This window comes from Lepidothrix coronata, unplaced genomic scaffold, assembly GCF_001604755.1.
Source record: "Lepidothrix coronata isolate B3197 unplaced genomic scaffold, Lepidothrix_coronata-1.0 Scaffold132, whole genome shotgun sequence".
NCBI lineage: Eukaryota > Metazoa > Chordata > Aves > Passeriformes > Pipridae > Lepidothrix > Lepidothrix coronata.
The window spans coordinates 166,137-192,496 of NW_016690312.1; the positions used below are offsets into that span (position 1 = coordinate 166,137).

General features: G+C 42.9%; 1 protein-coding gene across 1 annotated transcript; it reads right to left on the minus strand.

The window, feature by feature from the left end:
- Nucleotides 1–3,681: 3,681 nt before the first annotated feature.
- GPI (glucose-6-phosphate isomerase) lies at nucleotides 3,682–26,338 on the minus strand. Its single transcript, XM_017826912.1, has 18 exons — nucleotides 26,089–26,338; nucleotides 21,838–21,928; nucleotides 20,843–20,911; nucleotides 17,889–18,008; nucleotides 15,993–16,076; nucleotides 15,758–15,904; nucleotides 14,002–14,073; nucleotides 12,965–13,009; nucleotides 12,110–12,163; nucleotides 11,134–11,194; nucleotides 9,566–9,609; nucleotides 9,183–9,335; nucleotides 8,725–8,854; nucleotides 8,275–8,351; nucleotides 6,860–6,988; nucleotides 6,362–6,437; nucleotides 6,213–6,279; nucleotides 3,682–4,717 (listed from the first exon to the last, which is right to left on the minus strand). Exons 1-18 carry the CDS (start codon nucleotides 26,205–26,207, stop codon nucleotides 4,594–4,596), a joined length of 1,662 nt encoding a protein of 553 aa, XP_017682401.1. The 5' UTR covers nucleotides 26,208–26,338; the 3' UTR covers nucleotides 3,682–4,593.
- Between the last annotated feature and the right edge of the window lie 22 nt (nucleotides 26,339–26,360).

The following is a 26,360-nucleotide window of genomic DNA, read 5'->3' on the forward strand; positions in this document are numbered from 1 at the left end:
GCAAGCAGGCAAAAACTTTGGCCCCTCTTGTCCTGTCCTCCTGCCCTGGTCTGTCTCAAGTCATACTCAAGGTCTGAACTTGTCAAATTCTTTGGTTACCCACTTTACTAAGTTACAAAGACAAAAGTGGGGGTTTTAATTAGTCCAAAACCACACAGGAATATTCAACAAAAAACTGTTGGAATTGCTACTCAAGATTTATTATATTTTGTTTTACAGTTCACTAGCACTCAGAATCTCTCCAACAACAAACAATATGCTCTGCTTTTATCCTGGGTGAGGGATTTTTCAAGCAGATATTGTCTCTTGTGGCTGTTGCTGCTGATGAAAGGCAGAGCTCAGCCTTTCTAGGAACTGCCACATACTTGAGAGTGTTCCAGATGCATGGGCTCAGGCCAACTTCTTGACATGGAGCTCTGAGCTCAGCTGAGTGCTGCTGCTTCCACGCTCTGCAAGGATCATCCATTCCCGGCTCCTTTCCTTCCCCACAGCCTGGGACTGCCCCATTCAGCAGGCACTGCAAGGACAGCCACACTGGGTGCCTTCTCCACATGGCACTTATTGTTTCCACAGGTCTAGGCTCAAAATATTTCCTTAGAGGAAACACTGCATAAATCTCAAAAAATAGTTTAGAGAAATCTTGAATGTGTGTCTACTTGTGAAAGCACTATCAAGTAAAATCCAGTGACTATAACAACTTGACCACAAATATTTTTGAGAGTATACTTTTCGAAATTTCAAGTGCATCCAGCAGGTTTGGGAATTGTTGTTTTAAAAGAACATTGGGGTTTTATGTTTTTCTTCTGTCAGAAAACTCAGTATGAGAAAGAACAAAAAGGAAAAATTAAGAGCACAGTAAAAAATTATCTGGCCATTACCAGCCATCTGGAAATGCTTAGCTTTAGGACTAATTTTTATCTGACCTATTTTGACAATCCCCATGTGCCATAAAACTAAAGAAAACTTGAAAAGCCTCTTTCAGAGGAGGTAGAGCAGTACAGTTCCTAGCACTGAGGTCTGACTGAGAGAGCAGCCCAAAGCATGCTCTTCTCTGCTGAATTTTCATTAATCCAAGCTGTTTAACCCTTCTCTCTGGAAGCCAAACTGCTTTCTGTTTGCCACACCCTGTAATCCCTAAAATACTCCATTAACATTGCCTGTGAGCTGGTTCACTTTTATCTACATAGGAGCTGACAAGATGCACACTCATCAACATCCTACTGAAACTTCTCAAAAACAGATTTATGCAAAACTTTAATGCTCTCGACTTGACTGCTCTATCATATGCTATCATCTACCTAACTCTCCAAACTCTGATTCTTTTTAACAAAAGTAACAGCAGGAATTGCCAAAGCAGAATATTTTCAAGAACAGCTAAACATAAAATTTTACTTGAGAAAAGGTAAAGGAATGAATGAGGTAAAGCTTTCTTCTTTTTATTTGGCTGCTCTATGCAGACTCATGACCTGTCCACTTCAGCACTAGCACTGCAGATCTGGAAGTGCTTTTCATTTCTCCAGAACAGCAACAGGTTCAGCTGAAGCTCCTGGTGTAGCTTGGGAAGTTTTATTTCTTATCCTCCTTCAAGCAGCCTAAGATCACACTGTTACCATCACTGAGTCTGCAGAACTCTGCATGTAGTGCAGGATAGTTTGGAAATTAGAACAGTCCCAGCAGATCAGATCACTGTGAATTGGGTCAAAGGAGATCACTTATTGATTATTCCTGCCAGATTCTCTTTAAACAAAAGGACTGGAAGATGTCTTCACTACAGTCATAGCTCCTGGAGATGCTTTTTTTATATCAATTACTATGCTAACATATTCCTCCTTTACACACAAACCCACACAGTCTATATTAAGTACATGTCCAGTGGGAATACAGTATGAATTTAGCATAATTTTCTTTAAAAATGTTGGAATTTTTCCTTGAATACAATAATTATCTTCTCAAGGACTCTTAAAATACATTCATATATTAATTTTGATGATGAGAAGCTATTACAGTTATGGAGTCAAATTAGCATTGCAAGTGTAAAGATTGCTTTTTTTATACATATACCATCAAATGAACTACTTACCCTGACTAAAGCATCTCCACACAGTATTTCCTCAGAGGCCTTCAAGAGGAACGCGTCTTGTAGCAAATGCGCTGGTTTGAGGATTAGGGATGGTAGGATTAGGGATTGTGTGCCATTTTATGGGTCTGACAAGTTTTTGCTCACTTCAGGCACTTTCATTCTCTCCTGTAATACGACAACACAGTTTGAGAGCTCAGCCGTGCCCAACACAGTCTCCCAGTCAGAACTGACTGGGTTGGACTTCATTATTATCTGAGCACAATTCGTGAAGAAATCAGTTTCATTCTTGCAGGAACTGATATCAAGACAGGCTTGATATTAAACAGAAGGATTTAAACCAACTCGCCGGAGCTCAAAGAACTGAGCCACCAGCTGGCTGTGTTTGTTGAGCCGGAGGTGTGTGTCAGGTCAGACAGGGTCACTGTCCCCTGCGCAGGGCTGTCAGTGAGGACGGGCACAGGGAACAGGCAGATTGTTTCCTCGGCCTCCAGCTCTGTCACTGGCAGCAGGTTCCTGAACCGTATGCAGGCTTTACGCCATTTCATCTTCAAAACGTAGCCACAGTCCCCTCCTCATTACTTGTGGCCCCTCTGGTCGTGCCCTCAACTGCACAGGGGAAAACAGCTCTTCACCACTTCTATTCCGTGTTTGACTACAGCCCTGAGGCGTTACAGCACAGGGCAGCCTTTTGCTCTGTAAACCATAAGGTCACAGTTTTGGCATTTTGGTAACGAGTCGGTAAGTCGCCAGTAAAGTTTACTGCAGGTAAAGTCTACTGCAGGTAAAGTTTGAGGTGACACCCGCGGGCGGGGGCAGGACCGGGCCGTGAGGGCGCTGAGGGGACGGTCCCGCCCTCCCGCCGGCAGGGGGCGCCCCGCGCGCGGCAATGGCGGCGCGGGAAGGGCTCCCTCAGAGAGAGCCACCTCCCTCCGCGAGGGCCGCTCCTTCCCTCAGAGAGAGCCGCCTCCCTCAGCGAGGGCCGCTCCTTCCCTCAGAGAGAGCCGCCTCCCTCAGCGAGGGCCGCTCNGAGAGCCGCCTCCTTCAGCGAGGGCCGCTCCTTCCCTCAGAGAGAGCCGCCTCCTTCAGCGAGGGCCGCTCCTTCCCTCAGAGAGAGCCGCCTCCCTCCGCGAGGGCCGCTCCTTCCCTCAGAGAGAGCCACCTCCTTCAGAAAGGGCCGCTCCTTCCCTCAGAGAGAGCCACCTCCCTCAGCGAGCCGACTCCCTCAGCTCCGCGAGGCTGGTCTGGCACCGCCCGCACAACACGGCAGGAAGACGCCAAAGGCGCTCCCTTGGCTCCGACCGCTGCAGAAAGAGGGAGCTGTGCACAGGGGGATGAAAGGTTTAAAACCTCCTGTGAAAGAAACCATGATGCTTCCCCTCTAGTCGATTCTCTTTCTGAGCTCGCATTTTATGTAGAAAAATTTGCTTGATAGAGCTGATCATAATCCATAACACAGTAGGAAGGTGTTAGTGTGACATATCAGTGAGATTGGAGGGGTCCTGCCAGCAAAGCCGTGCAACAAAGATGGGCATTGAGAGTTACCAGCTCAGTGCAGTCAGCATTTGTCGGGAAGGGTTGGGGGCACGAGAATCACAGTTTCCTTTCAATGCTTGTGTCTTACCTTTATTAAAGGTGTTACAGAACAATAGCCAGAGCATGCCAGTCCACTAGCAAAGAGGGGTTAACAGTAGTAGAGGACAAAAGAGGATAAACAACTCGTTGACAAACAGGTTTCTCTATTTTTTGTTGTTGTTGGACAGTGATGGTGATTTAAGAATGTGAAATTGCCCCTCTAGGATACCAAAAATACATTTCTTCCACAAGTGATCACAACCTTTTGCTTCACAAACTCTGGAAAACTGGTATCAGTTGCTCCAGTTTTCTTCTTTTTTGGATAGCTGTCCACATAGGTTACAGACAAAACATGAACACTTCTACCAAACATCAGTAAACTTTCGTTTTCACAGTAGCTTTCGGAAAAAAAAAATCAATCTCTATCTTGCTCAAATGCATGAAATGTGTAACCTGAACAACCTACAGCTGTAGATTTGATTGTTTGAACACATTCTAGTTTCCAGCTTACAGCAGAACCAGTCCAAAGAGAGAGAAGTTAGTTTACTTGGCTTCAGAGAACCTTACACAGTGAGGGAGGCAAATGTTACTAGGGCTGCACTTTAAGGATAAAGAGTGAAGAAGTTTTACTCATCCATCATACCTTTTATTTTCTAATATCAGTAGGTGATCATCTTTAAGGAACTTGAGGGGCAAGAATTGAATATACCAGCTGCACTTTACAGATTAACAGCCACAAAAATAGAAAGCAACTAGACAATCTCAGGGTTTCACAAAACTAGTTTCCATTTGTAACACTTGACGCAACAAGATTAACTGCAACAAGTGAAGAAGCTACATCTGTAAAGTGCTATTTTTGTTGGAAGTGGCTAAAAAAGCACAACTACAACAGATTTGGGTATTCCGTGGTGAGATTGGCGATGTCCTCCAAGTATTTCCTTTCAGGCTCTGTGTTTCTTGATGAAGTTGATGAGCCCATTTGTTGAGCTATCATGAGATGTCACTGGAGCATCTGACTCCAGTTCAGGCTCAATTTTCTTGGCAAGTTGTTTTCCAAGCTCAACTCTGCATTTATAAAAGCAGCAGAAGAAAGAAAAACATTAGTGAATTGAAAAGCAGAAAGACATTAGTGCTAACAACTCAGAGTATTTACTATAAGCCATTTACATTAAAAATAGATGCTGGTAAAAGTAATTTCCCAGTGAACACTATGATGCTTTTCCCCTCACAAGTTACTGAGAAAGTATTTAACTCAGTGCCATTCTTAAACAACTGGAGTTCTCACAGCTGCTTAGCTGAACAAACAGCTCAAATTACAGGATGTCTAAAGAGAAAGTTTTGTTTCTGAAGTTGAGCAGAGTCCTTTCCCCTCAGTATTCCCTTGTGTTATGCAGCCTGCCCCAGTGCTCTCTCTCTCAGTTCACTGCTGACCATGACACTGCTCACCACACCAATTTATGGCACCGAGACAATAAACAGCAGCTGAGTTGCAGGCCTGGAAGCATCCCCAGCACTACAGAGGGCTATCCAGGAGTTACAGCCTCACAGGATAAGAACCTGGGATAGTCCAACTGCTGTAAGAAACTAGGCTGGTCCTACAGTGTCCCCACATTCCATAGTTTTGGATGCCATTCTAGATTTTCATGTGTGGCAGTATAAGCTGTACTTACTCCTGTCCCACTCCTGGTTTCAGAGTTTATAGCAGTACAGCTCATACTAGCCAGTCTTCCCTTCTCAGGTTATACTACAGTATTTTAAGGAACATAGCTCTAAGAACACATGTACAAAGGCTACCCTTCAGCCTTTAAGGAGACAGCTTAGTGTAAACTGATATTCTACACCTGTAGAGCAAGTGTGCTCTTCAAAATAAGCCCTCACAGCATAGGCAGGCTGCACCTGAAAAATCTTACCTTTTCCCCAATCCCTCTACCTAAGCCTTCATACGGTATGTTGTACAGTTCCTATTACTGCACATTAAAAACAATCTGATTAGCTCCTGATTAAATCTTCCATTGTGAGGAGTTTGTCCATTCCAATGACAAACTCCTGAAAGATGCTGTTGTGCACATGGAGCTCCACAACCCTCAGTCACAGATGCAGACCTCTGCCAGGAATGTTCTTGTCTCTCCACATAGGAAAACTCAGAGGTGGGCAGTCTTTGGCTTAACAGATGCTATTCAAACTGCCTACTAAATGTTTCTAGAAGTAAAATAACTCTTTTTCACTTTCTATAAGGGAAAATATTGTTCCTTTCTAATTCTCAGAGCATGTGTTAAGCCTGCTTGACTACCTTCCTCACTACTGCCCCTTTTCTGCTTCATAGTATTCTTCTAAATCCAACTAAGCACAGGTCCTTAGCTAAAATTGTATCTGCAAAGTCACTATGCACGACTGAGTAAGGACACACAGTGACTTATCCCCAGAAAACGTTTTCCCTTAAAACTATCCTATAATAATTTGTTCCAAGTACGATACTTTTTTTATTGTCTTTTCTCTAAGTCAGGATAGATTAAGAAATATCAGTCAACAAATATGCAAGTAACAGGACAAGGAAACTTACCCCCACTGGTCATAACTGTTAATATCCCAGACAACTCCTTGAACAAATATCTTGTGCTCATACATGGCTGTAAGCAGAAAGAGATTTATCAATAAACTTGATCAGAAAGTCTTAATAAACATTCGCAGATGAGAGACCTATTTACTCACCAATGATGGCTCCCAGAGTGAACGGGTTGAGTTTTGTAAACATGATGGAATTGGTTGGTCGATTTCCCTCAAAGACCTTTCAAAACAAGAGTTACATTGTCATCTAATATATTGTAAAACTTATATCACTTATATTTTTCTCCCAGTCCTCAGTGAACTATTTGCATTAGCAGTAAACCCAAAGTCCTGAAAGCTCTGAGGACTACCACCTTCAGCCAGAAAATTGTATCACTTCCATGTGTTATTATTACAAACTCAACAGCAAACTTCTCTCTGAGCAGCACTGCTGGCTGCTGTGGGCTACAAGAAGTAAAACAAGGCAATAACCCAGGGGCAGTGCTGAGATGGCTCATCCCTCCTGAAATGCCCCCAAAGGCTCCAGAACAGGGAGCTTTAGCACAAGTGCTCCTTATACCTGCTCTGAGTGCCCTGCCGAGGTGCCCCCTGTGCCACCCCTGCTGGCTGCTGCAGTGCCCCCACGGGCCAGGGCCCAGGTACCTTGTGGGGTAGGAGCTTCTCCAGAGCCTCCCCGCTCAGCCCGGCCCCCTGCAGCTCCTTCCGAGCCTCCTCCGCAGTCTTCCCTTTCATCAAGGCCTCCGTCTGAGCGAGGAAGTTGGCCAGCAGGATCTAGCAGGTGCACACAAACACAGCTCAGGTTTCCATTCCCTCAGCTGGAGTAGTGGTACCTGGTGCTCCAATCCACACCAAGACCCAGTCTGGACTTACAAGTCTTGTTGTTAACACTGTAGCAGTTTTAGCTGCATGATGCCCACTATTGCTTTTTACTTCAGAGTGCCAGGAGACTTAATTACTGTTTTAAAGGGCATCCAAAGACAACCAGGACAAGCTTTGCAGAATCCTGCCCCTGCCAAAACCGGCAGCGAATCTCCCACCGAGAACAGAGGAGCCAGGACCTCACCCAGCCCTTTCACCCAGGATAGTCTATGCTTTTATTCCATGTTCTGGAAATCCAGGTGCAAAGATTAGTCACAGCTAACCAACTAAGATGCACTTACTCATCTGTAGGCAGGAAAATCCCCACAGCATCTCACATACCAATCCCTACCAAGGCAGTACAAGTTTCTAGTTTCCTATTCCCTCTCTAATGTTAGCCTGCAAATTCACGTGTGTTTACACCAAAGATAAACTCTTACTGTATCTACAGACAAATGAAACCTTTACTCCCCTTCCTTTGCAAAGTCATACTCAAACTTCCACTGTACTAGGTGTTACTTGACCAAAAATTACTATTACAAGTGCCATTCCAATTGTGTAATCTGAAATCATGATGAGACTAAGATTTAGTGAGGAAACATGCTTTTTTTGAAGTATGTATTAAGTGGTAGACCTGGACGTGTTTCCACCTATGGAAGTTCAATAAAATCCTTAGTTCAGTGGAAATCCTTAGTTAGACAATACATTAAACTAAAAATTTTACAGGTTAAAAACATCTTTGTAGAAGCCACGACCCCAGCCATGCTATTACACTGATGAATTTTTATCCTAGTAGAGTTTAAGACTTGAAAACTTCCTCAGAGATGCTGTCACATCACGTCTGAGTTTACTTCCTCCTACTCGGCAAGAATTACACTCCTTGCAACTCCTACAAAGAATTTTCCCTCCAAATACTTAATTGCTCAACTCTTTCCAGCTTCAGTTGGCCCACAGGACACACCACTGAGCTGCCTCAAGAACTGTGGCTGTAATTTCTTCAAGAACAAACACACCACTGTATTACCTATTACAGATCACATGCAATTATGATTTAGATATTTTCAAATCTATTGTGAATGTTGACAGAGCCCACGTGGAGAGTTTAAAAGGGACATTTAGAAATATTGCACACTGCAATACCAAATAAGCCTCAATCCCTTCAGCCATAAGAAATATGGGTGCCCTGACAAAGAACTTACCTTGTGATGCAAGCCATTCCTGATGGGGTGCTGAGTCTGGACTGGGATCAGAAAATCACAGGGAATCATGCGAGTTCCTGTAAGAAAAGCCAGGTTAATAACCCTGCAACAGGAAAGTCCTAGAAAAATCTTCAATTCTCACCCCATTTACAGAGTTACTGGCAGATTCAGTCACTTCTAAAAGTTCTATAAAAGAGCTTTTTTATTATTAACATCAGGGGAAAGTAACAACACAGCTCAGTAGTTTCAGCTTTATTTGACCCTCCTTATTGTAGGTAAAACCTGCATCTTGTAGCCTCCAAAAGCCACTAATTAGGAGCCCCACAGCACTGCAAGGCTAGGTTAGGTAAGAGCCAACCTCCAAACCAGTGCTGACTCTGCAGACTCCTGCAGCTTTGCAGCCATTCAGAATTGAATTCCAGGATGCAGCACTGCCTGGTGTCAGCTTACCTTGGTGGATGAGCTGGTAAAAAGCATGCTGCCCATTGGTGCCAGGCTCCCCCCACACTATGGGGCCAGTGTTGTAGTCCACACGAGAGCCCTTCTTGGTGATGTACTTGCCATTAGACTCCATGTCACCCTAAAAGAAAGGAAGGCTGGTATCACTCAGAAGCAGAGCAAGTTTCCACACATACTTCAGCTATAAGGAACACCGCTTCACTAGAGAAATTTTCCAAGTATCAGGGATACAGTTGCTTAATTTATGGACACCAAGGCAATGGAGGTATGTGGAAAACGTCTTTAAAGTAACCGAGCGAATAAGCTGATATCAAAATCAATCTTGGCATCAGTCTCTTCAGGCCATTGAGTACATGAATTTAAGGGACTGCAGTTTTAACCAGCACATGCAGTCAGGTCCTAGAGCCAGGACAGAGGCTTGTCCCCGTGTTCCTCTGGAGCACTCCCACCTGCTGGAAGTAGGCAGCGAAGCGGTGCATGTACTGGTCGTAGGGCAGCAGGGCGTGGGTCTCGCAGCCGTAGCAGTTGATGTACCACACCCCCAGCATGGCCAACAGAACAGGCGCGTTCTTCTCCAGGGGGGCAGTGTGGAAGTGATTATCCTGCAGGACACAAGGGAAAACTAACACTTCTGACAAAGCAATTGTCGCCCCTCCCAACTCTTATATTGTTTTGATTGTTGCTTTCATTCAGGGACAGCTTCTCAAGCACTGCTGTTTTAGGAGCACTGAGAGGACCTAAGGAGTTGAACCTTAGAAACCACCCTGCCCTCAGTTACCTTCCTAACAACTCTTAAAGAGGAACAAATCTGGAACAGGGATTCCACACTCACCATCCAGTGGGCTCCTGCAAGCAGATTCTCAAAGTTGTCAAAACCTAACAATGAAAAGAGTCAGTTTGTATTTACTATTACAACTCAAACTTGATTTTTCTTATAGAGACAATTGTAAAACAGTTTTGATTCCCTGTATGCAGCAAGACTCCCAACTACTAATCGCTGTACTTTTTGTACTTAATTTAAAGGGTACTTTGACTTCTCCTGACATTTGCATTCCCTAAGCCAGGCATTTACTTATGCTTTAAGCCTGAACTTCAGAGGAAGTCCAACTTCATGAAACATAATTCAAAAAACCTTTGCCTAAAATCCCCATTCAGACAGAATGAACAACTAGAAGGAAAACAGAGGCATTTAATACAGAGCCTGCTTTAAGGCTATATAGTTTTCATCAAGTTTGAACATTTAGTCACTTCACAGCCTCAGTGGGACAGATATCCCCCAAGAAAACAGGGCAAGGCTGGTATTTCAAAACAGGGATTTGCATGTCAGTCTGAGGAGAAACAGCTCTAATAAGATTGTCAAAGAAAAAGGCTCCCCCCTTCCCTTCCCTGTTCTTTCAACAATTCACCTGAGTTTTCTTTGCTTTATAATTAGGGTATTTAAACCTCTATTTGCTTTCATTCAGGAATAGTTTAACTAACTTTAGCTTCCTTTCCTGCAAAGACAGAAATCCTGATTCTTTTGTAGGAATTACGTGAAGTGTTTGGCAATCAAAGCAGCAGCTCTACCTATGGTCAGAAGGCAGCTGTGGGAGATGAAGGGTCTAAGGAAGAAGTGCAGATAGACCAGCATGTCAGCAGTCAGCACCAAATCTGTCTGACAGCAGCAATGAACAGTTATTGCAGACAAAACAGTCAGTGCCTGACTGGTTTATTTTGCTCTTATCATAAGTTTTTCTACACATGACAACTCCTATTCATATAATTCCAAAACCACCAAACCCACTGTTATTCTTTTAACCCCAGTCAAAGGGAATTCTAGCTTTTTTTTAGAAAAACAAATGACATTATAGTTTCAGGCTTTAAATATTTGAAAGCAGTGATGAGGGAACAAATGTAATCACCAGGCTCTATAGCCAGGATGAGCAAGTACTGGAACACAAGGAATTAGTGGGAGGAGGAGATAGTTAACAATACTGAACACAGCTCATATGCAGAACTGGAGACACAGGATTTTGGTGTTTAGTGGGTGTATATTCACAGGTACTAAACACCCCACTCCAAGCTTAGGAATGGCAGTTGCAAGGTCTGGTTTTCACCACTGACAGGGCTTTACACCAATCAGTCACTTTGGGCTATGCAAGTGACTAAAGAGACGCTACTTGATTATTTGTACCCAAATATGGGTGCTTTCCAAAGCTGCATTTGCAGTACTAAAATACTGACATTTCCATTGCATTACAGACTTTTTTAGCACAAATATCCAACTACTCAGAGTAGGCTGGGTAAATAATATTCACCCCAAACCTGATCCACAATCCACTATTATTAAAGCATTCCACAGTTATATTCCTGAAGCAAACAGACTAATTCTTGGCAGGGTGAGCTCCCAGGAGTACCTACCAATATGCAGGGCGATGGAGAGACCAATGGCAGACCACAGAGAGTAGCGGCCACCAACCCACTGCAAACAAGAGATTGGTTTAGATGGACAAGTGCAAAGCTTTGACATTCAAACTTATTCAAACTATTACAAAACAGCAGCATGTGTTTAGACATCAGCAAAAATCAATATTCTTTCTGGTTACAGTTGACTACACGTTCTATGGCACAGTCAAGGGAACCTGCACCTCAGGGTAGCCCCCTAAGGTTACCCTTGGGTATGCATTTTTTGAAAGTCTGAAGTTATCCTACTGTCCAGTTTATATCATATGTGTTGAGCCAGATCCCTTGATTCTGGTTCACATCCAAATCCTAAGTTTGCAGCTTATATTAACTGCTTTCATAATATCACCCTTCTCTAGGTAAAGCCTGCTTCAGCAGGACTCTGAGCCTAGCTGGGGAAAGGTAACATTCTAGGACACTTCCAGACAGCACCTTTGAAACCTACTTTGTCAGGAAAACCAACTTGTTTCTAAGTATAATGACAAGACTAAGGGCAGTATACTTTCAAGATGCATCTGCTACAAAATACCAAAGTAGGCTCCCATTTCTGATGTCTGACCTTTATAGCCCTAGCTTATACACTGCACACACCAACAGTCAAATGTCACAGCTTATAATAACTGCTTGCATGGAGGAATAAGCCAAGACTTGGAGCTCCTGTTACTCCACAGCTGACTGGACAGCCAAGAACACAGAAGGCTCCTCTGCAGACCTCTGACCGCAGGATTTTAACGTCATGGCCAAGAGTTTTGCTTGCCTGACACATTCCCAATTTGCCTTTCGTTAAGAGTTTTCAGGTGTTTCAGTGCACTGAATACAACTACTATAATTTAGGTGCTTTGGCAGTTTCCAGACATCTAGTTGGAATCACTTTACCTGCTTCAGAAAATGCTAACAGTTAACATCTATCACATAACATTAGACATTTACTTACATCCCAAAACTCAAACATGTTCTCTGGGTCAATTCCAAAGTCTTTAACTTTAGGCTAAAACAAAAAAGCCAAAAAAGCACGTAAGAACACCGTAAGTAAAACCAACAGTATTAAAAAGCTTTATATGCAGCAAGCAAACACAAGTTGGGTACCTATGAAATACATAATTCCACAACTACATCCTCTATTTTAAAAAGTGCATAGCATCCATCACAAAAATATATCTTCATTTCCAGAGATATCTATCATTATTCACTATTAAAAATCAATGACATACATTCATTTTCTGATGAATATAAGTGGCCATATAGTTCAGAGTTGGACTGACATTCACTTTACAACTAACAGAACCCTAATGGAAGAAATGAATTTCCCATCACAGCACCTGACAGGCTGCCAATGATGGCACAGTTCTTCCTTAATTGGTCTCTCCACTTCATACATTTGCAGAGAACACCACATCAGGGTACATCATGTTCATCAGGAGCACTATTCAAATTACCTGTGCCACTTCAGCCCTCGCTTGGAGTTTAGACTAATATTTGTTTACATAACTGCAGTCACACATACTGAAGCAATTACAGGTAACACTCATTAATAACAAGTCATTTCAAGTATAAAAGCTCTTGATTTCAGATTTAAAACTCTAGCAGAAAAAGCACACATTCATTCCATAATGGAAGTTCAATTTCTAGAAGTGTTTCAGTTACTTTCAGTAGAGAAAAGGCTTCCTCTCAAGAGGAATGCTAAAATTTGGTATTCAAGTATCTTAAAAGATAGCCTTCCTTACTAGATTATCAAGTGAGGCCATCTCAAAGGTACATAGAAAAAATAAACTTGACTGGTTATACTTACAGCATTGGTAGACAAGGCAACAAAATGCTTGGCCACAGCTGAAGGCTTAATAAAGATAAAAATATAGTTAGATCTAAAATACTAATTATTTTAATTTCTGGTTATAAAGCTGTTCTGCTACCATTTACACAGAATACTGTTGATTATCACCAGGTTTTTTTGTGTTACAAACTTGAAATCACGTAATTCACATTGACTGTGGGATTTGGCAGCATGCCCAAAGATCCCATTCCCATCAGTCCCTCTGGAGAGCAGCACACCAGTGCCCTCAGAGCAGTTATCAGCTGGACACCACCACCAGCACTTCACAGCACATGGAGTTGGCTGCACAGGCACAACCCTTCCAGCCAGGGTCAAACGATCAACTGGAACTACTGATAAACCTCAAGCTCCAGATTTAGACTTTGGTCCTTCAGTTCTGGTGAGCAAAGTTGTTTGCAACAGTAGTGCAATGAGGAATTTCAAAGCCCAGCTTTCAAACTAAGTACAGCTACCCTGACTGAACAGGTTAAAGACCATCTTAATTACCTGAAGAGGCAGTATCTGCTTTTTTCCTTGTAAGAGTTAGAAATAGGAGAGCATGAGCCAAATACAAGGTTTCTATTCATAGCACAGCCATCTGCCACAGAAATGTCAGAGTATCACTCCAACCATAGCTTCATTTCTAGTTTTCAAGGATTTGCCAGGAATGAAAAGGTAATGCCACAGACACTGTATTCCTGGATTTTCATATATTAGTAGTTGTACCACAGTACTGGCCAGCTCCAAGGCAAACACTGCACTCTATTACTTAGCAGGGAGGATTTGGGGGAACAATGCATGACAACCATTTATAATGAAAAACTAGTGAGTTTATCACTTTGATTGGACAAACACTGTGTCACCAACAAAGCCCTGAAGTGATCTAAGTACAGCATTTGCTGAGCTTATGTTTGGGCAGTCACTGGCTCTGCTCCAAAGCACACAGAAGGAGCAGGGAGGAGCCACACAACCCAAAGCTGCTGCATTGTCAGGTGCCCCCAAACAGCCCCACTTACATCGTTAGCAGCTCGCAGGAACCACTCTTTGGCTGTCTCTGCATTGGTGATGGTCTCTTGGGTGGTGAAAGTCTGCACAGCAAAAACAAGGAGATGAGTAAAACACTTCTTAAAACAAACAACTTGAGGTTGCTAAAGCAGCAGATGTTCCAGACAACCAGAGCCAGACGTGCTAACACACAGCTGCTGCCAGACTGCACAAAAAAGCAAACTCTTTAATCCAGTGAACACTAGTGCTGCTAGATTTACCCACCTAGTTTTAAACTAGCATGTATCTGGAACTGGAACAACTATTCCCGATTTCCTACCTTCCCACCCCTCTAACTGTTCTGCAAAACTTTGAGACTAAGTTTTCTACTTTAGTCTTTTACTAAAAACAAACTTTTACCACTCAACTAAAAAGGAACTAATTAAGCATCAAAATGGGATAACCCAGTTGGACTGTCCTCTTGTCTTCAATTCCTACTTTTTCATGGAGGAACACTCATTTCTGCTAAGATTCTATCCATAACTTTGTTTTGCTGATTAGAGGAAAACATTTTCCTGCTTCATGAAGTGTGCACAGAAGTTCAGTCATGCAGTTTTGCAAATATCTACAACCATTCTGATTTACTCAGCCATCAAAATTTAGCTTTAAGGGTGAACACTAGATTCAACCTACTCTCATCCATCTCCAGAAATATTTCATTATGAAACACAAGCCTGTTATGGAAAAAAAATGCCATTCATCCTCTTCCAAATGTATCCAATTATCTAACTACAGTCTGGCAAACAGAAACTGAAGTGTTACTCTTTCAATCTGGCAGTTTTCTAAGCCTTTGAACCGTGATCCCTGGACTCAATTATTGCAAGTAACCATTAGTATTACTTTGTGCAGTTTCCTTGTTATTCCATAAGTTGTTGCTCAGCTGCAGCATTGCCAAGATTAGATAATGAGCACCAAGGCCAGCACTGCACATGTTCATTTGCTGCAGATTGTCTTCAACAGCAGAAAGGTTCTACTGTGCTTTACAAATGAAGGCAACCCAAGTTACATAACTCCAGAGTTTGCCTCCATCCCTTCCCTCTGCTCAGACAGAACCATTCCTCAGAGGAAGATGGAACTGCCAATTATGGTTAGAGTCAGTTATTAGCAAGGCAAGACTTAAAGGCAGCTATTCAGTCTGTAATCAGAAATAAGTGTCACCTTAAAGAGGTAAAGACAGTCTGCTGGTACTTTCTAAGTAAAGCAGCTTAGTATTTATAGTGCTCAAGGAACTTGGCATTTAAGTGATTTAGGTGAAGGTATTTTGTTACTATCCTAAAACAAAATGGAGAGTCTTAAACTACATGCAATTCACTAATGCAAAAAGTCAGAACACTTAACATACAGGACCTTTAGGAATGAGACAAGATCTGGAATTTCAAAGAAATAACTACATAGGATCCTACACTCCACCCACAGAGAAGCACAAACAAACTGTTGTGAATAAAACTTAAACTTGCATTGATTGAGAAATACACCCCAGACAACCTGAAATTGTTCATGTATCTGGTTTAGGTTAAGTAATTTTCAGCTCTTGATTTATGAATCCCCAAGTATTTCAGTGGCAACGTAAGCCTGGACTGCAAATTTAGAATGAATCCCAACAGGCCCATTTAGAAATAATCCCTGTTAGAAGTCCCTGATCTAGATCTCCCTGTGGACAGACTTCTGTTCTGACTGAATTCTTCACAGGTAGAGCAAGTCACAGCCCAGTGCTTGTATCAGACATACCTTTGATGCAATGATGAAGAGAGTGGTGTCTGGTTTGAGCTCAGCCAGGGTTTTGGCTATATGAGTCCCATCAATGTTGGATACAAACCAGACACGAGGGCCTCCCTTGGAATAGGGTTTCAGGGCTTCAGTTACCATCAGAGGACCCTGGACAGAAGCCATAGTCAGATTTTATTGTCACTGTAGGCACATACCCACACAAAGACGTGCAGGGGCACAGAAGTCAGGAGCTTACCAAGTCAGAGCCACCGATGCCAACGTTGACCACGTCAGTGATTGTCTTCCCAGAGTAGCCTTTCCATTCCCCACTGCGGACTCTCTGGGGCAGGAAACATTGCAATGAGATGTTACACGCACACTAAAGCCAGTGATTCTAACCCTGGCAATAGGCTGTGTTTGCAGGCACTGCTGTAGGAAGTCTCCCAAGACAACTTTCAGGCTTCTGGACCTTCAGGCCTCCACTCAGAGCTATCTTCTTAGGCAGACATTTGCTTCTGTCTGAGATTACACTTCACTAAGTGCTGCAAGTCTAATACACATTTAAAAACACACTGCAAGATAGAACTCTCCTCCTGGGTGGACTGCTGTAGCATTTAGTGTTGGCAAAGGCAAGAGAAATATAGATAAAAATGAAAAGATCTTGGGAATTACACTATTTGCAACAAAGATTTGAACCTGAAGCAGTTCTTTAAGTGTCTTTGATTGGAATCAACTTTACTAACTAAACTGGAAGACACCAATATTAATAAAACCACTGAAATAGAGATTTACTGGCAAATCAAACATTCAAAAAGCTTTTCTACTGCATGTGTGCTTTGCAGTAGGATTTATTTCTGGGCTGCACCTTCACAGCACACAGTACAAGTTTCTGCTCTATTCTTGTTCTTTAAGATTCACTGAGAGTTCTAAAACAAAATTACAACCATTAAGTAGCAAACTCTGCACTGAATTTTGCCCATCCATCACCTCTGCATTAAATTTTTTCCAAACACAGAAGTAATCTTTCTAGCATAATAAATCCTTCTAAGTAAACTCCCCAATTCTAAAGCAATTTTTCTACAAAGCACTTAGTTATGCTGAGAGTTGCTCTTCTTCCCTACAGATGTTTAAGCTTTTCATTTTTCCAAACAGAAAAACCATTTTTAATATACACAGTCCTGTACCCTGTAGATGATGTTGCCACAGTCTTAAAACCCCACCTGCTAAGTCAGTCAACTGAAACAAGCATCTTTGTTAATCTTTTCAAGTAAACTGCCTATTGTGGTTTTTATTTTGCAGAGAAGATACTCCTGCATGGAAAGTGATATTCACAGGCTGTGGTGACTGACACCATCGAGCAATCAAGAGGGTGGCACCAGGGAAAACTCTTGTTTTGCACTACCAAAACCTCAACCAGCTAAAAGCTCTACAGGGGCAGAAATCAGTGAATTTCTACAGCCATTCAATCCTCTCAGTATTTGAAGAAACCACCAAATTCAGACCAATTAGTGGCAGTTATTGTGGTTTAGGAACTGGACATAATCCAGGCTCATTTTGCATAGGTTAAAGGTTGGTCACTACCACCTGGGTAAGACCCACAACAGCAACCAAGCAGGTCCAGGTCCTCCAGCCATGTTTAAAATACATTTAAACTATTCAGGGAGCTTCTACTGCAAACAAAATAGAATCACAAAGGAATTGGACCTAAAACCAGAAGATCTTTAAGAAACTATGTAAATAGAGTACAATCAAATTGCAACTGAGCTGGGAGCCTCTACCTCTCTCCTGATCTTACACAAATGTTAAGAGGCAGTTTCTACTTGAAGTCAAGTAGTTGAAAAATTAGCAAAAAATAAAGAGACATTTGAATGGCACTTAATGATTTACAAGACTTCCAAAGTAAACACAAGATTACTGCTGAAAGAGCAAGATCTAGAAAGCCCATTAAAGAAAAAATGAGCTGGGAACAGAGAGAGAAGAGTAAATCAATAAAAACAGCTCCAACTCCACTCCTGAGCCAGAACTATTGTAAACCTCAAACAAGAGGCCAACAACTCATGTGAACCAGTCTACAGTCAGTGCTTCACAACACACCTGTAAGAACCTGGATATGGAACAAAGATGACAAATAAGCCATGGTGGTACTTCATACCTGGCAGAAGTGTTTCATCTTGTCCAACACTTTGTTTACTTCTGGAACAACATCCTTCCCATCCACAAGTATTGGCCTGTTGGAGCGATTCCTCAGAGCAATGTGAAGCACAGCTCGGTTCTGAAACAAGGGAAAACAAGATGAAGCTGTTTCCAAGTTCTACCCAGAGGCCTCAGCTGCCTCATCCAGAGGGCAGTATGATCTCCAAGACTTCCAAATCCTTTAGATTAACCGGGATTAGTAGGGCAGTGCTTTCAGTGTGTGTACATACACACATCACCAGCTACCCAAATCACCCTCTCACTTCACACAGTCAGTGCACAGGGCTCACAACAGCACAGAATATGCAAAGCAATAGTTTACTTGGAAAAAACAAAACCTCAAAATCCCCTAAAGCATTTAGAAATTGAGGTTCAGAATTCAGCAATAGTCAGTACTCAGTGATCTTTATTTTGGCATGCTTAAGATGGACAAGAATGAAATTGCTTCTTAATGATGACAATACTAAAAAAATCTATTATAACAAGCAGCCAAAGTTATTCTCTCTGGCACTTTCTCAATTATCCTGAGTAATCCATTTCACATAGGAAAGGACAAATAATTTAAACATTTGACAAAGAAGGATACAATAGCCACATTAACCTATCCACTGCCCACAAGTAAATGTTGCCTAAATATCTGCACACCAGATAAGTAGGTGGTAGTTGTGTTATGAGAAAAAAAAACCTTAGCATGCACTGTATTATGTTAATTCTCCACAGTTGCACACAAGTCAAAGCACTGAAACCAGGCCTGTGGTTTGCCTGTTGAAGAGCTTAACAGCTTTAATCCAGAATGAAGGAGTTAGTCAATACTAATGAACAAATTAAAAAATTAGTCTGCTCTACCTCATTGTTCCTCACTACAATGAGAGGCATTGTAAGACAAAGACAACACAGACAATATGAACTGCCAAGCTATGATTTAAATACCAAATGCTAACTCAAAAATCATTGAGTTTGTGGTTATTGACTTGCAATACGAAAAGCCTCTTTCACTTGCTAATTAAAGTGTACCCACTCAAATTTGGGGTGAACAGAGGCAATTTTTTTGCAGCACTCAGCCATGCAATGGTATTTGGTAAATACTGCTCACTACCAGGCTTGAAGGATGCTTTGTCTTAACTCAGAGGAGTCAGATTTGACCTGATATCTACTGCTAAGCAAAGTGTTTCCCAAATATCATGCAGGCTGTGAAGACTGTCCCCATGACGAGTGGTCAGATAAGTGACCTTGTAAAGCACTTCCTTTGTGCCATATCAAACAGCAAGTTTTAACTCATCTGGGACAAACACCTGGCAATGCCACACTTGGGTGCACTATAAAGAACTTCCACATCAGCACACACCATACAGCCAATGCCTGCAGCACCAAACACAGACAAGTCTGAAATACTTAAGACAAAAATCTAAAAAATGTTCTAAATCAGATCAAGAGTAGTGGACAAGTCAGTTCTTGCCATTAAGTAGCTCCCTTATATCTTATTGCTTTTGGTTTGGTCCCACTGTTTGACAGATGCTGTTTAGTGTCTCACCACAATTTCACATTGTCCATAATCCTATTACAGAGCCAAACCAACCTGACTGGATTTTCTATATAAACAGAAAGAAATTCAAACCTAAGTCAACTTCTGACTTGGAAAGAAACACCCTGATAAGAAAACAGAAGTTACTAGACTCATTATGCAGGAAGTTGATACATTAAGTGCTATCAAGACAGCAGCAGAAAGGGAGGCAGCAGCAGAAACCAAATGCAACAGTTTACTACTGTGTTTAAGTGCTTTCTGGGAAAATCATATCCTTCTGAGCAGATTTCAGCTGCTCTCACATAGCCAATGACAAGAACTCCATAATGCACAGTCAGAGCTGGGCTAACCCTGTCATAATTTGTGTTACACGAGGCTGGCAAAGGGCAATATCTGAGAAAAACCTCCTGAGAGATTTAACATTTCTCACCCTCTTTCCCTACTTCCTTTTCCCACTTTTTTCATTAGTTACACCTGTAAATTGAAGGCATTAATACAGAAGGAAGAGGAACCATTTCTCCAGTGAAACTTTATCTGTTTCTGTGTCTTTTAACAAACATGAATCATTTACTAACAATACAATGTCCAACTGCTGAGTTACTTTAAGCAAACAGCTTGTGCAACAGCTAAAGCAGTTAATAGTCAAGTCAAAGGAAATACTGATTTCTGTGAGTTTGCCTCAAACATACTAAATAGCCTTTAATTTTTTAAGGTAGATTAATAAAACCCACCATACTGTTGAGTTTCTAGTTTTCATCCTATTTTTTATATTAGAAAAAAAGTACAGTTGGCTTTCTGTATGTTTCAGTGAAGATTTAACCACAACTACAACCTTCAGGCCTCCAAAAAGAGGAAGGTACTCATCCTCTTACTGAAACACAATGGCTAAATTTCCCAAGATTGTTTATAGTCTTGACTGTTAAACGTACCCAAAGCCAAGCAGCACCACAGCCCAAAGCAGAGTCTTACACAATCCTCACCCACACCCTGTAGGCCCTTTACTGAGCTTTATGAACACTGACATTAGGCAAAAGCATGTAAGGGATACCTGGAATGCAATACTCTGCTCCATGCCCTTTGCAAGATCTAACTCATCTTCCTCTCTACAAAAGAGGGAAGAGAAGAAAAAAAATACCACCAAAATCTCTAAAAATTTAAGGTATGTATTGAAGGACTGAGTAGCATTATTCACACACATTTTCTTCTGTTTTTTAGTAAGAGCTGTAAAGATTTCTCCCGTAAGTAGTGCAGCAAACATTACAGCCACTCAGCATTTCGAAGGAGCAATTAAAGTAAGTTTTTTTCAAGACTTTGCTCACACAGATGCATGAAGACCCATAATACACAGGCACAACTAGAGGGCAAAGAGCCACGGACAGAAATAGCTTTACCTCAGTGAAGTTGATCTTCTCCCCGCTGAACATGCGCTCTCTGGCACCTTCCACACCCCTTGACTTGGCCTGAGAAATGCAAGTACAGATTCCTCTTAAAAATAGCAGGAAGTCAACATGCACTACTAGTCCTGCTACATCAAAGACTATGAACATTTAACACAAGACAGTAAAACAAAAAGTACATTAGATTAAAAGACCCGCTAGAATCTAGATAAAAGAACTGATTCTCCCATTTTAAAGCAAGTATTTTTTATGCTGTTTGTCTCCTCAAGAGGTTACAGAGTAACATGTGCTGAAAGACCACGATGCAATGAATTCATATTAATTTCTCAGTTCCATGTTGTCACGCTGCCACAGGATTCATTAGTGATTATTTGCACCAGCTGAGAGTTTATTTTTTTTAAACTGAAGGGCAGCAACAGTAATTTTGCTATGGCTACTTTGCTAATTCTTCCCTTCTTAAAAATCTGAGTCCTATATATCTAAGCCTTTGGCTGAACCAATACTTAAAGAAGGAAGGGTTGTAATGTGGACACCCTACTAAATTGAAATTAGTGATACAAACTTCTTTCTTAAAATAGATCCAACTGCAAATGAATCTCAAAAGTAGGACTGCATGACATATGAAATATTGTTTCAATGGCAGGTATAGAAGCCATGGCCGCCTCTTGCAATTTTATAGGAATCTCCTCTTTTACTGCAGACCTCAATAACAGAGCTATATGCCAGCTGGAATTTATACTGACAAACATCTGTTCAGAGAGCACAAGGAACAGCTCTGCACATTGAAAAATGGCCTTGTAGCTTGGGGCTAGGTGACAATGCAAGAATCTGAACAGCACCAAGATTTGTACACAGATGCCTTTTAACTTTCACAGTCCCTCAGAGCCAGAGCTAATGAACGTAAGCAATGCAAGAACAGTGAGCTGCAGGCAAAACTTCACTTTTCTAAAAAGCTATTTGGTTTATTAATGCAACATTTAAATAGTTACCAGCTCCACCAGCATTTTCATCACGTCTTCTGTAACGAGGTTCTTGGAGTAATCCAGTAAGATATCCCCATGGTCAGTGTTCAGAGTCAAGCTGTCAAAACCAACAGGCTGTTTAATTGCACCTTCCTGAACAGGGCTCCTCTACATATTACACAACAACGGGAACCCTAATTACACTGAGTTAGTAAAGATGATGTAAGTGGCCAATCTGCCCAACAAGTTTCAAAAAATGACTTACCAGTGTGTTCTTTTTATTGAAGACCACGTTTTTCAACACGCTGAATTAGTGTCCACTTTCTGCTTGTGAAAATCCACATACAATGAAGTCTATTTGATGTGTAGCTGGACAATCACATTCTGTTCTCACTGAGCCACCAGCATTCCCCAGCAATAATTAGCTTTTTCCTAATGTATCATCAGTAAGGAGCTTATCACTATCTTCTGCTGCTGAAAAATTAACCTGTCTTCCTACACATCCTTTTAAAAATAGTCAGTCATTCTTTCATACAGACTTGAGACAGCCTAATTTAAAAATCTATACAACTTAATGTACAGAAACATTCTGTCAACTACTGTGCAGAATTAAACCCCATTTGCACATGGTTTAGTCTCACAGTCCTCACTGACCCAGTGGAAGTCTCCAAATTACTCGATTAATCATCTGCAAGCTACAGCCTAAAAGTTTAGAATACAAGCACATAAATATATATAAATCTATATATCATAACTGAAATGAAACACAGAAATGGCAGTCCAGTAGAAACCAAGTGAGCCTGTTTGTATTTGTATCCTTGTGCCTGTGTGAGTTCTACAGTTCCTCTAGTCCTTTACAACACTGGGTTTTTACCCATTTCTGCTTTGCACTATTTTCCAACCAAATATGTACATTTATTCTAACTGAGGAACTGAGTTCAGTCACTAACTCAGCCTTCTATAAAAGCATATCTTGCTCTCCCTGTTGCTCACACACTCCCCACAGGAGACTGCAGCCATCTCGAGTCTCAGTGTTTCTGCCTTGGTCATTGTCTCCCCTGCTTTTTCTTTCTCAATACCTGAGCACAGAAACATGCACTGTTATTTTAGTCACCATTAAAGAGCCTTCCCAGTGACAAGCCATGGCACAGTTGTTATTCCAAGCATACATAACGTGACAGAGCAGGCAAGACTCTGCAGAGGAAGGATGGAGCTGAACTGAGTTACAGGAATTACAGCAAGGCCTAAACATTTTGGTGGTTTCATTAACTTCAGGAAAAGCAAAGTAACATCTTTTTTGCTCTTCAAATACAGGAGGCACTAACTAAGGGAAGGAAGGTCTCTTCAAGCACAGTCTTAGAGCCGTGTTTCTTTTATAAGCAAGAACACAGGCAAGCAGGGAAAACTAGTATCAGTGCTGTTAATCACCTTCTCTTCAGTGGGCTGCAAACAGTAATCCTGAAATCCAGACCATCCAGCACAAGGATACCTGGAATATGGCTGGCTATAGGAAGGACTGTGATTTCTCACCTGCCAAAACTGCCATTCATTGATACAGTACAGAGGAAAAATAAGAACGAGTCTTCAAAATCTGATGCAATTTATTTACAGACTCATCTCAGACTTGAACACATTTCACTAATGATACAGCAAGGCCATTAGTATAATAACATTTCTTCTGTTTAGAGAAGTAGAACTCCTAAAATTCTCCTTCTGTAATTAACTGTAGATGATAGTCTCTCCCAGTGTTCTACTCCCCAAAGAAAAGATCAACATTTTACATTTGTTTACCTGACATATCTTACATCTACAACTCATTATTTTACTTGTATGAATTAAAAAAAAAAATACTCAATCTCACTAGACCTAGAAGGCAAAACATCCCATGAAGTTGTGGCTGGATTCAAGTCACTGCTCGTTTGAAGCAAGTGCAGAAAGGTGCCACCCAAGACATTTCCTGCAAAAACAAAGCAACGGCCACCAGACTGAGCTTCCCACGCAGCAGGTGGAACACACAGCCCCCAATGCAATCCCCTGCTAAGCCCTTACACCAAGGGATCCACCCTTTATGTCAAGAGCAGCTCAGCCGTGTTCTCTGCCCAACTGTGCCCTCTGCACTGCAGCAGCTCAGGGCAGTGCTGCCCAGGGGGGACACGAGCCCTGGCACGTAAGCCACGGCCACCCCGCAGTGCTGCAGCCCTTCAGCAGCAGCTCACCTGCAGCACCTCGGGGATTCTATCTCCCACCACGTTTTCCATTTAGATTGGAGGCTCCTTCATAACGGACAAGCCAACCAACAGGATTGCAATTCCAATGTAATTCCTTTATACCTTGCAATAGTTATTTGCATCAGCACTACCTTAATCAGCACCCAGGTCTCTACTACCTGCTGAGTTTTATGATGGCTGCATCATATCACTTCTAACCCCTTCAAAACTAGTAGTTTCCAGTGAACAACCCACGTTGTTAAGACCCCCTGTTCCTACCAGAGCATACCTTACCACCTTGGGTAGCAAAGAAAGCCAAAGATGTATCTTACAGGTGTGACTACACTCCTAACCAGGAAAATAGGATATACGAGTTGTGAGGTAGAAAAAAGAACAAAAGGATCTTCTATCTAAATTCTGCAGGACGCTATCAGTGAGTGTAGGGTTCTTACAATAAAATTAAATAGATACCTATGCTCAAAGATACAATATTCAGATTAAAAATTATTTACACCGGTCTGAAATTCCTCCAGAACCAGTATCAGGAAGCTCTTTCACATGGGTATAAGTTTCTCTTTTCCTTCTAAAGGTAGAGAGACAGTCAGTGATTTTATGATAATACCTACAGAGCTAACAGATATATTCATAAAGCTTAACTGCACATGAGGAGAGAGGTGCAAACTGCAGAGGATCAAAACCTCCAGGCTACTTGGGTTTTGAAGAGATGTTAACTACCCTCATCCTGCTGGGCTGGCTCAGAGTGGCCATTGGTACACAAGCAAACCTGTCCAACACAGGCCATCAGCTCTGCAACTGTACTTTGCTATAAGAAAGTTCTCCTAGTCTAGAACATGGAGGTTTATCAGGAAACAGGACTGAAATAATTACAAGAAAGGATTACAAGAGACGACATAAACCTTTAACACTTCAACTGTTTCCTCTACTTATGGGAAGTACAAAAGGACATGGATTTGGGCAGCTATTTGAAATAGATAACTCCAGTAAAGAACATTTCACCAAGAAAACCCTGGAGAAAAGGAAAAACTGAAACCAGAACTAGCTCTATTAGTGAAGAGTTGGTAGATTTGGATAATACTGACAAATTTCTTCAACAACATGAGAAGTTGTAACATCATCACTGTTAGAAGAGCCAGGTGAAGCCAATACTCCAAAAATTTAGCATACCTTTTCCATCGATGCAAAGGACATCTTAGCTCTTGTATATTGGTATGCAGGACTTCACATGAACTGTTTAATTACAATTTAAGAACTTTCTAAGGAGACCAAAAGGGGGGAAAAAAATCACTTCACTTAGGACACTAATGAAAAGCCTGATGCGTGCAACAAGTCTTAGCGCAGCACTCAAGAACGGCGGGTCATTTTATCACCCAGGCTCACTTTAAAATTCAAGTCTGGGATGCATCCATAGCATTACACTTCATATGGCTGCTCTAGTGCCACAACGTGACCGCACACGTGCCTGCTCAGCACGGCCCCGGCGCACACGGCGAGTGCCACTTCACAAGATGAAGGCGCTGAACGTTATCACGATGCTCCCACTTGTTACTCCCTCCTCCATCACCGCCGCAGCGCACTTCTGTCCGAGCGATGGCGGAGGGCTGACCCTGCCCCGCAGCCCGGGCAGGGCCGGCGGCCGTGTCGCGGAGCGTGTCGTGACTAAGCGGGCGGCGGGCGCGGAGTGCGGCTGTGCGAGCGGCGGGCGCTGTGCTGCCCGGCACGTACCGCCCGCAAGGATGAGTCAAGGGCAGGCGGCGCGGCCGCCCCTCGGGGCTGCGGGAACACCCCCCGCCCACCGGCCCGGACCGCACCGCCATCGGCCGCCCGGGCACCGCTCCGGGCAGAGCAGGCGGGGCCGCGGCACCGGCCCCCGGGCCCCACTGCCCGCCCGGGCGGAGCGGGGCCGGAGGACGCGCCGCTCCCACCCCGGCGGGGCCCGGACCCGCGGCACAGCCCGGCGGGGAACGAGGGCGGCCAGGGACCGGCCCTTCCCCGGCCCCGACCGGCCCTTCCCCGGCCCCGGGCCTCGCATGCGGCACCGCCCGGGCCTCACCTGAATTTCTGGAAGCGATCCTTATCGGCCTCGAAGAGCTGCCGCAGGACCAGCTTGGAGGCGTTCGCCTTGTGCCACTCCAGCAGCTTCTTGAACTGGGGGTCTGCGGACAGCGCCATGTCGGCGGGATGGGCCGGGCAGGGCTGGCTGGCCGAGCACAGGGAGCGGAGCTGCCGCCGCCGCTTCCGCTCTTATAGCGGCTGATCGGCCTCCTGCGGCCGCCCCGCCCCGCCCGGCCCCGCCCGGCCCGGCCCCCTCACTCCCTCCCTCCG

Excerpts from the sequence above, each read along its gene's own strand:
- GPI (XM_017826912.1), bottom strand. The coding sequence starts at position 26,207 with ATGGCGCTGTCCGCAGACCCCCAGTTCAAGAAGCTGCTGGAGTGGCAC. Across the intron at positions 11,195-12,109 it reads ACATGTTTGAGTTTTGGGAT|TGGGTTGGTGGCCGCTACTC; the intron begins GTAAGTAAATGT and ends TCTTGTTTGCAG. Across the intron at positions 8,352-8,724 it reads TTACCAGCTCATCCACCAAG|GAACTCGCATGATTCCCTGT; the intron begins GTAAGCTGACAC and ends CTTTTCTTACAG.